At 57.1% G+C, this 10,669-nt stretch overlaps 1 protein-coding gene across 6 annotated transcripts; it reads right to left on the bottom strand.

The window, feature by feature from the left end:
- Positions 1–990: 990 nt before the first annotated feature.
- On the bottom strand, positions 991–10,359 carry LOC101947470 (dual specificity protein phosphatase 23). Of its 6 annotated transcripts, none has more exons than XM_042842480.2 (3): positions 10,181–10,359; positions 3,649–3,923; positions 991–1,740 (listed from the first exon to the last, which is right to left on the bottom strand). In XM_042842480.2, exons 2-3 carry the CDS (start codon positions 3,916–3,918, stop codon positions 1,555–1,557), a joined length of 456 nt encoding a protein of 151 aa, XP_042698414.1. In that variant the 5' UTR covers positions 3,919–3,923; positions 10,181–10,359; the 3' UTR covers positions 991–1,554. The 6 variants fall into 6 exon arrangements, with proteins under 6 accessions (XP_042698414.1, XP_005310907.1, XP_005310906.1 ...); XM_005310850.5 differs by lacking the exon at positions 10,181–10,359 and adding an exon at positions 8,625–8,949; XM_005310849.5 differs by lacking the exon at positions 10,181–10,359 and adding an exon at positions 8,289–8,618.
- Between the last annotated feature and the right edge of the window lie 310 nt (positions 10,360–10,669).

Raw genomic sequence — 10,669 nt, 5'->3', positions numbered from 1 at the left:
AACAGCCAGGACCCAGGCTAGTGGGCACTGCTATGATGAAGGCAAATGCAGCTCTGGAGTAAAAGGGCAAAGGCTCACGCAGGCCTGCTCCCTTCTCTAGGAGTGGGAAATCCTCATTCCTCTTCTCAGCCGCACTGACAAATCCTGCAGCCTGCCTAGGCGGAGTTGGGAAGAGGGAGGAGCACAAACAGGGCTCCAAACTGCCCCCAGCTGATTGGTTTGTATTTAGGGCCCACCGTCAGCCAAACAGCCGGACACACAGCTATTGCTCCAGGCTGGCACAAGCCAGGCACAGCTACGGGAGCAGCTCAGCTCCTGGGCCCTGCAGCTGCACGGCCACTCCCTGCTCCCACCCGGGACAGCTGTGCTAAGCATAGTGGCTTTAAGGCTGTGATGTCTGGTGTGGGGGCCCTGGGGCAGAGGGAATGGCCTAGAACCCTCTAACAGCCAGGCCCCCTCTGCACAGCAAGGGAAGGACCCTGGGCGCTTTCCAGCCATTCCTCTGGATCTAACTCTGTGGCAGGTACTTTCCAGCGTTAGCAGCAGGCGTGGCTTGCGGGAGGGGGTGACGCAGGTGCCAGGAGGGAAGTGCCCCTCCAGTCTGGTCTGAGGCTCCCAGTCTCTTGCTGGCCTTGGAGAAGATAGGCCGTGTGCTGGGAAAGCTGGTTTACAGCAGCAGATGCCCCCACTGCCTGGCCTGCAGCACCGAGAGCCCAGGGGCCCAGGACGGAGCCTGATGCAGCATGGCACAGCTGGCTGCCCTGGACCCGCAGCCTCTGCACCCACGGAGAATCCCACACTGGCTGCACAGCAGGGAGACCACCTCTCATGTAGCCACAACCCCCATGGCCAGCAAGTGACCTGCCCCAGCTGCTCCCCAGCCCCCTTCACTTCTGTGCAGCACTGGACACTCACAGGAAGCACAGGGTGTAAATCCCTCCCTGGCCTACGACCTGCACACGGTGCCCCACACAGAGACCACGAGGGGAGCCAACGCCAGCTTCTTTTATTAAGGGCAGGGGGCGGACACGTTTGCAGCACTCAGAAGAATAAACCCCACAACACCTCCAGCCTCATCTACAGCCCTTGACTGGACAGGTTCCAGCCCACACACCCTGCAGGCATGCATAGCCTCCCTGCAGGGCAAAGCCCCACTCCGTCTAGGGGCCTGGCTCTCCCAAGGCAAGGATCACAGGGGACTGGAGGAGACGCTGCCCTACGGGGCTCCCCCTTCCACGTCGCTGCCCCTTGCCCCTCCCCGATTCAGAGCTCATCCTCTCTGCCTCGAGTAAAGGGGGCTGGGGTAACCCCTGCCCAGTGCAGGCAGATGCTGCCAAGAATGGGGTCTGGCTCCAGGCTCTGATCCCAGCCCCTGCTCCCCTCAGCAGCCAGGCATTCCCTGCTGAGAGGCGTTGGGAAGGTCCCCTCCATGGGTCCAGAAACGCCCAGCCACAGGCCCAGTAGTGGCCTCCTGCAGGTGTCTGTGTAGCTGAGCAGCCCTCTCCCTCTACCCTCCGCCCCCGCGCAGGGAGAGGGGGGCGCCGCCGGCTATGGCTATTTGATGTGGTGGTGGAACTGGATCACGGCTTTCTCCTGGTCATGGGTCTCGATGGCTCCAGGCCGGATTCTCCGAATCTCATGGATGGCATCAACCCCAGTGATTTTCTGGGCCTTCACCAGGTAACAGGCCAGCATGGTTCCCGTCCTGCCAAATCCCAGCATGCAGTGCACTGCCACAGCCTGAGGGAACAACACACGGCAAAGTTAGACCCGGCCTGGTACCTTCACCCCCACTCACATCTCGCCACCTGGGAGCAGGTAAATGTCCCCGCACAGAGCAGGAGAGGCCTGCCCCCATCTCCGGGACTGAGTGGCAGAGCTGGGTGTCCCCAGCGTGAGTGCCCTGGCTGGCCCGGTAGTCAGAAGCCCTGGTTGTGCTGTGGGGAGAGATGCCATGAGGCTAAAGGAGAATTACTGCCCTCTGCTCACCCAGCACCAGGCACTCCTCTGGGTTGACATCAGCAGTGGGAAATACCCAGGGGCTGGCAGGCTCCTCTCCTGCCCTAGCATTTTTCTCAGCATAAGCCACGTTCACAGTGATGGCTCCTCGGGTGTCTGGACTACAGGCTTCCATGATGGGCAGTCAGGCCCCAGAAGGCGTGGCAGGGTGGAAATGGTGCAGTGCCCTCAGAATCCACGCTGAGCACTGGCGCAGAACAGCACTTGGACCTGCCCCACTGGAGTGGGGAGGGGAGGGGTAAGGAGCTGTAAGATCTGCCCCACCCCGGCCAGCTTCAGAGTTGGGGTGACTCTGGGAAATCCCCCCGCATCCTTGGTGACATTTGAGAACCTGCTGCGCCAGGGCCCTCCAAGGCGGTTACAGGCTGCTCACAGAGAGCTGCAGGGGGCTGTTATACGCCAGCCCTGTGCCCCCAGGCAGAGATTTGCTGTGGCATAGGCAATGCCAGTCCTCGTGTTTGTGGGCCTGTGGGGCCACGGAAAGCCCTGTTACTGTCCCCACGGCAGAACCCACACCACCAACTCCTGCCTCCTCCTGGGAGCTAGCCAGCATTCAACCTTGCCCTCTACTGGATGGAATCAGAATGGCATAGCCATGTGTCTCTGGCCCCACACTGCCTACAGCGCAGGGGGCTAGAGCCTGGACCTCGAGCTGGGTCCCATACCAGCCAGCACTGGGAAGCTCCCATAGCCACAGTGGGAGGCACAACGACCCCAGCTCTAGGGACCAGGGCTGTTCCCATCGCTAAGTGGAGGGGCAGGCCCAGAGGGGACACGCCTAAGCTGGGTTACAGCACAATGCATGAGCAGCCCCACCAGGAAGGGGGAACTCCAGCACTGCTGGCTCAGACCTTGGCCCTTTCTCCTGGGACCTGCCCCAGAGCAGCAATCCCCGCCCGCAGGCCCAGAGCCTTTCATGCTGCTCCGGGCAGAGTTTGGGCTTGAAGCAGAGGTCTGCTCGGGCCCAGTTTTAAAGACCAACCTGAACCCTCCCCAGGCACAGCCGACCCAAACCCGCCCCAAGCGTCCAGTCCTTTTCAGACCTACCCCGAACCTGACGCTTCCTCCTCGTTCCAACACCACAGCCTCGTCCTTGGGGCTCAACCTGGTGGGGGGCTCCCAGCTCCCCACGCCCTGTGCCCGCAACCTGTCTCTGGCCACAGCTGCGTTATTTGGAGTTGCTGCATCTCCTCAGTGCACTCACTCCGCAGCACATGCAGCGTGGCGAGGGGGCGGCTGGCGAGAGCAGCGCACGCAGCGTGGCGAGGGGGCGGCCGGTGAGAGCAGCGCACGCAGTGTGGCGAGGGGGCGGCTGGCGAGAGCAGCGCACGCAGCATGGCGAGGGGCGGCCGGCGAGAGCAGGGCACGCAGCCACTGTCGTGCCAACCCCACAGGCAGGGAGAGGTGATAAGAGCTGACCTGAGCCCCAAAGGGTCGGGTTGTTTTCAGACCCGAGCCCAACTCCTGGTTGGGTCCCAGCAGGTTGCTGGGCTCTAGCAGGAAGGGAAGCACACAGGGAGAGTGCAGGCACTTCCTGGGCATCACAGCCACATGGTGCTCTCAGACCAACAGCCAATCAGGCTGCAGGGGTGTGTATGTGTGCGGGGAGAGGTTACGGACAGGCCACACCTCGCCCTTGGTGCTGGCATCCTCCACGATCTGCAGGAAGTGCTTGATCTGCTCCAGCGACGGGGCACAGAAGTCCTGGATGCGGAGGCGATGGAGCTTGATGCCAGGGCAGGTGTCGTGGTAGGGTGGGCTGCGGTCGGTCAGTGACACCAGGTGCCGGATGCCATGCTCATGCATGTACTGGTAGTGTGCAGGCTGCCGTGGCATGGCCAGCCCTGCCAGCTTGCCGGGCACCACCCAGGAGAAGTTTGGAGGGACGGCCGACGCCATCGGTGCTGCAGGCAGACACAGCAGCATGTTAGAAAGCGCACTGTGGGGGCACACCCTGTTCCTAGCACCCTACTTCCCCTGTGCCCCCATCTCCAACCTGGCCCAGGGCCTCCCTCCATCCCCATCCCTAGTTCCAACCTGGCCCTCACAGCTTCATCCCCATGGCCCCAAAGGCTCCAACCCTTGCTGTTCTAGGGCAGCAGAGGGGAGGGGGAAGGTGGCACCATCCACTCCACGTGCTCTGCAGCCCATCCATTAACTGCCTGACAATGGGGTCAGACACTTACATGGTGGCACCTGCCCTGCCCCACGAGTCCAACACTGGCTCCAGCTGCTGGAGCTGGCACAGCTGAAACACATGCGGGGCGGCAGTGGGAGGGCTAGAGACACAAGCCAGGGCTGCCGAGTGAAGAGCACAGCCCGACCCAAGGCTGCAGCCTGGGGCTTGTCGACCTGTCATTCTATGGGGCTGGGTGGGGAGCTGCCATCACCCCAGCTCCCGGCCTCCCTGGCAGATCCACTTGCAGTCACTACGCTGTCTAAGCTTGCGCAGGATTAAGGGGCACAGTGCTGATAAATTGGAGAGGGGTCAGAGAAGAGCCACAGGAATGACTGATAGGTTAGAAAACCTGCCCAACAGCGAGAGTCCAGGAGCTCAGTCTATTTAGCTTAACCAAGAGAAGGTGAAGGGGAGACTTGATCACGGTCTGTAAGTACCTAAATGAGGAACAAACATTTAATAACGGGCTCTTCAATCCAGCAGTGAAAGGTAAAACACGACCCAAGGGCTACAAGTTGAAGCTAGACAAATTGTGATGGGAAAGAAGGCGTGCATGTGTCCCAGTGATGGGAATTAACCATTGGAACCATTTACCAAGGTCATGGTGGTGGAGTGTCCATCACTGGCCATTTTTAGATCATGATTGGATGTTTCCCTAACAGCTCTGCTCCAGGAATTACTTCAGGCCAGGTCTTTGGCCTGTGTTATCCAGGGGGTCGAACTACATGATCACCATGGTCCCTTCTAGCCTGGGAAGCTATGAAACAAAAGGGTTCCACTCTCTCAGTCACGTGGCAGCCCCGGCAGTGCCAGAAGGGGAGGGAGGGCTCTGGAGGCAGAGAGCTGTGTGCCGACTCCTGCACGACTCCAAATGGGTCTGGCCGCTCCCCATCCCTTCGAGACTGGAGTCAAGAAGAGCTGGCTGTGCAGAGCCCAGACAGTGCAGCCACCAGCCCCGGGCCTAACGTACTCTGTCCCCAGAGTGCCGGGGGTTTGGGGTCAGGGTAGGGTGACCAGATAGAAAGTGTGAAAAATCGGGACGGGAGGTGGGGGGTAATAGGCGCCTATATAAGAAATATTGGGACTGTCCCTATAAAATTGGGACATCTGGTCACCCTAGGTCAGTGGAGAGGGCATGGTCCAGCCTCCTGTGCCCCCCCGCTCACTGACCCAGGTCGGGCCTAGCTGCCCCCAGAACAAACTCCCTAGGGCCATGAAGCAGAGCCCAAATCCCAGAATGCACCTGGCAGCCACAACAAGAATCCTGCTCCATAGAGGAGTTGGGATAAATTCCCATGGCCCCCCCCTTGGGCTGGGCAGATCCATGAACACCTCTTCATTGGGGAACAGGGCCTGGGCCAGAGTGCGCTGTGGATTCAGGGCCCTATTCATATCCCCGCACCTGCTAAGGGGGTGCTAAGGCTGAAGCGCTGGGTCCCTGGCAGGCCTGAGGCATTGTGGGATTGCTAGATGCCCTTCCAAGCCTGAGACGTCCCTTTTCCCAGAGGCACGTGATCTCTGGGAGGTGGAAGAAGATGGCAGGGTGTATCAGAGCTGCTCCCATCACAGGCTGGCCCCAGAAAAAGCAGGATTATCTGCTCGGGGTTCAGATGGTAACAGACAAGGGAGAGCAAGGTGCCCAGCCCTCGGGCAGCACCAGTCCCCAGGCAGTCTGGCAGCACTGTGCAGATGCCAGCACCTGTCAGAGCCGTGATCTCTCCTGGCTCTCCCTCGAGGAAGTGGCTGGCGATTCTGCGTTCCTTCCTGCTGCCCTCACCTCACCCGGGCAGTGCAGAGCCACCTGGAAACTCCAGCCTCAGCCACCCGGGGTCCCCAAGGCACCCACAGTCACTGGGCAGTTCTGTAGGGTTAGTTCCCAACCACTCTGAATCTTGGTACCCCGGGTGAGATGGGGATCAAACCATGCTTCTGGCTGGGGTGTTGGGAGAAGGAGCCACTGAAGACAGATTTTTGAAAGCGCTCTCCATGCAGCAGTTCCCCCCATCACCTTCCCCACATGCACCCACGGATCCCGGGCACTTTGACATCCTGCTTTTTCCTGTTTGCTCCTTGTGTGTGTCTGGGGCTCAGATCCTGCAGTGACAAGGGCCAGAGGAAAGCTATCCTGCCCCACCCCATTAGTCTAATCCTGAGGTACAGAAATGGAGCCCTGGTCATTTTAAACCCTGCTCATTGTCTCTTCTCTAGGGAAATGATGGATGCTTTTTGGAGTCAGATTAAACTGGGGGAGAAGAGCCCTAATTTAGTGCAACACCCATTTCATTTTAGCTGCCCCACAGAAGACGCTCACCCCAGGGATCCAGCAGCCTGGAACACAGCCCCAGGACACACCTGAACTACAGGTGCCACAGAACTGTCACTAGCCATTTCCTGACTGCACAATGTTCACATTTCAGCCCGCGGGTGCATGGGGAGAGCTTCAATTTCAGTGTTCAGTTCCTGAGGGTGGGCGGAGTGGGTGAAAGAGACACCCAGACTCCCTGCACCAGACTCTCGGGTACATCTCTGCCTGCCTCAGAGCACCAGTACCCCCGGCCGGGCCACACAATGACCTGGCCTTCACTGACCTCCAGGAAGCTCCCTGGGTGGCTGCACCCTGCACACACTTAACATCACAAGGGAAGGTGTTGGTGAATCGATAACATTCTGGCACTATAGCTCCTCAGGCCAAGCAGAGCATCTGTTTCACACCGAGTATCACGGATAAGCCAGCAGCGAGTCCCAGACCCAATATCAAACATTTTCACAGTATAATTGCTGAGAGTATCATTTTCATCAAGCTCTCATAATAATTATTTAGCCTGTACATTTTGGGTAAATCTTAGAAAATGTCATCTTAGCCCCATGGCTGTGCCCTGCCCAGGTAACATTATAACAGACATTTAACCCTTTAAAACTCTTGCTAATTGCTTGCTGCAATATCATGTGTCGGTGAGTTCTGCAGGGAAACTGTAAAAGGGGTTTGCTGCCTTATTTTGTATTATGGGAGGGGAATAAGGAGAAGACTTATCAGTCTCCTCTGCTCACCTTTCAAATCTCTCCATAAAACCTCTAGCCTAGTGGTTCTCAAACTTTTGTATTGATGACCCCTTTCACACAGCAATCCTCGGAGTGTGACCCCCCCCTTATAAATTAAAAAGACTTTCTGTGCCTGTGCTAACTGCAGTGGTCAGGGGAGGGCTCTATCACACCATCCACTCACTCACATAGCACTGGGGAAGGAGATGTTTTCCACGTTCCTTGCTCAATGCCGCCCAACACAGCTCTGCTCTAGGAATTATTTGGGGCAGTTCACTGGCCTGTGTTATACAGGGCATCAGACTAGATGATCACAAAGGTCCCTTCTGGACTTGGCTCTACGACCACAGAATTCAGCCTCTGGCACCTGCAGCCCGTGGCGATGCCTGGACAATGCAGGGATGGTGTCCCCAGGCAGTGATTCTGGCGCTGGGTGGGCAATGGGACACACTGGGTTTCAAAGTCTTCTCCTAACTATGCAGTATCTGCAAGGATCAGGACAGCCCGGGACACTCCCTCAGCATTGTGAACCCGCTGGCTGGCGGTTTGATGCAGGCCAATGAGACAGGAGGCTGTAAGGGGTGATGCCTAGTGGGAGATGGGTACCCCCGAGCGTGCAGTGGAGGGCTGAGCCTGGCACAGCTGGCATTTCCCAGCCTCGCACCCACACACTCTCCATCCGGCACTTGCACCCCCTTAGCTCAGCACCCCCTGAGCAGGGCAAAGGGCTGAGCCAAGTACAGCTGGCACCACCAAGCTAGCACAGCCCCCCAAACTGGCATCCACCCCCCAGCCAGGACCCACAGCTCCTCCAGTCCAGCACAGCTGGCATCCCAGCCTGGCACCCATAGGCCCGAGCCTGGCACAGCCAGCACCCCGCAGCCTGGCACTCCCCAAACCCCAGCCTGGTACCCCCAGCCGGCACAGCTATCAACTCCAGCCTGGCACCCCCCGCACCCCAGCCCACACCCCAACCTGGCACCCCCCGCACCCCAGCCTGGCCCCCCTGAGTCCCGCAGCCCCCTGGGCCCGCCCCCCCCCCTCGTCTCACCCTCCCAGGCCGGGCTGCAGCAGGCGGAGGCCGCGGTCGCTCTCAGGGCCCAGCCCGCCCGGGCCCAGCACCTGAAGCCGGCCCGGCTGGTGCGCACTGCGCACGCGTTCTCCGCAGCCCGCCGGCGGGAGCCCCGGCCGCGCGGGGCCAGGGCCTGGGCCTGGCCGGCCTCGATCCGTCCCCCGCTGCCGCCAACGCGTGACCTGGGGCCGTACGGTGGGAGCCGCCGGTGTCTGGCTCCCGGGAACCGGGGGAGGCGTCAGGCTGCTGCGAGCCCCGGAGCCCCGCGGCGGCGCTGGCTGGGGAGGGGAGAACTGGGAAATGGCTGCGACTTGCCAGCGCTGGGGGTCTGGTCGATATGGCTGATCGCCGGGAGGAGGCTCCGACAGAGGCTGGAAAAATGGCTTGGTTATGATTAAATCAGAACCCAGTTATCTAGCCTGCAACTAGTGGAAGAGGCGAGACTGTTCCTAGCAGCGAACCGCTCCCTGCTGCGCCCACGCAGGGCCAGAGCAGCCGGAGTTCTGGGGCAGTAAGCAAGCAATGGCTGTAGCAAGAAAAGCCCCCCAGAAACTCCATGTAAATGAAGCCGCTACGACGCTGAAGCAGGAGGAGAAGGAAGGTAGCATAATAACAGCCACTGAGCATGTTACAAAAGGAGTCAGTATCATTCTTGTCACTTTACAGATGGGGAAACTGAGGCACAGAGAAGGGAAGCGACTTGCCCAAGGTCACATAGCAGGCCACTGGCAGAGCCAGATAAGAACCCCTCCTCTCTGGAGTCCCAGGCCAGAGCTGTCTCCATCAGGCTAGCACTGTTTGTAGTGTGCATGACTCTATATAGTTATTTTTCTGTTTTCTAAGTACAGTAATTCAGTTAACTCTGTAAAGGGATCCCTGCAGCCTGACTGAAGGGCTCCTGCCTGGAAGACACACCTCCATGCTGCCATTAAATTAATTCAAACTGGAAATGTTACCCAGCATGTGCTTGCTCTCTCTCCCCCCTTCCATGATCTAACCCCTGTAAATATCCACCTCTGTACACAGGGGACTGGTGCACTCTTCTGCCACACAGCCTCCTCTCAGGGCCCCCTGAATATCTGATATTGATGTTAAAACCACTCTGAGATGCAGAGAGCACTTCACTACTCTCACAGTGACAGGCTCAGGCTCTTTGCAGACTCAGGCAGCGTCGCTGTGTTGCTTACACTCAAGTGAGGTTTATGCTTTTCTTTGCAGCCATGAAGGCTAGTAACTGCCTTTGTTCCAAGGAAAGCTGTGATTGCAGGCCATGAGGAACAGGGCTCTAGGCAGAGGCCTCTAATTCATCCCGGGGGGGAGGAGAATTCCTGTGGTGGTGGCTGGGAAGTGCTGATGGACTCTGGTGTATTTGTGGGGATCGCGGATGGATTCACAAGGGTTACTTGTGCAGAGTGTGTGAACCAATTTTATTACTTTAAATTTGCATATGCAAATATTGTGCATTCACACTGGGATTTTCACAGGCAACTGAAACTCTCTCAGGCTTCTTTGGGAATCCCAGACTAATTTCCCCAGGAACATCTGAAAACATTTTCACCAATAAATGAACAGCCTCCCAAATCTCTGCAAAACAATGAATAACCGGCCCGTCATTTCATTAATAGAAAATGATATGCACAAATCTTGTTATCCCAAATGAAGTTCCCAAGCACTTCAAACACACTGGTGTAAATAAAACAATAAAACAAGTTTATTAACTACAAAAAGATAGATTTGAAGGGACGACAAGTAGTGAGGCATAAAAGTCAGAATTGGTTACAAAGAAATAAAGGGCAAAACACAAACTAATACCTAACTTAACAAGCTAAGCAAATTCAAAGTGAAACTCTCTCTCATCATATTTTCCTTACAGTCTTACTGGCTGAATCTTCCAGCCAGGATCTCTCTCCCTCATCCAGTAATGCTTCCTTTGTCTTTCAAGTGTTGTCAATGAGTAGGGATGAAGGGAGAGATGATTTGTGTCCTCTCTTCTCATTTCTTATAGTTATTTTCCTTTTTAAAAGTCATCTCCAGCTGAGGTTCGGGAGCAGAAAGTCTGTTTGCATGGGAAGCCCCCAGCTGTTCCTTTGCCAAGATGTAAATTTCCCACTCACACCCTTCTTCCTGCCAAAGAATGTCCGCTTAATCAGGTGATAGTCCATTTGTTTATGTTGGCACCTGGCCGAGACATCAGTTTGCCTTTTGTCTCTGAGGAACTGGTTTGAGCCTGATTTTCTAAACTTGGAACATGTCTCAGCAGTGTCATACAGTATAATCTTATGACTTTACATACAATGATGTCACACATATTTTACCAGGACAGTAATGACCAGCAAATTATGAGTTTTCAAATGATACCT

This window comes from Chrysemys picta, chromosome 20, assembly GCF_011386835.1.
Source record: "Chrysemys picta bellii isolate R12L10 chromosome 20, ASM1138683v2, whole genome shotgun sequence".
Lineage (NCBI taxonomy): Eukaryota > Metazoa > Chordata > Testudines > Emydidae > Chrysemys > Chrysemys picta.
This window is presented reverse-complemented; position numbering and strand designations above follow the sequence as displayed.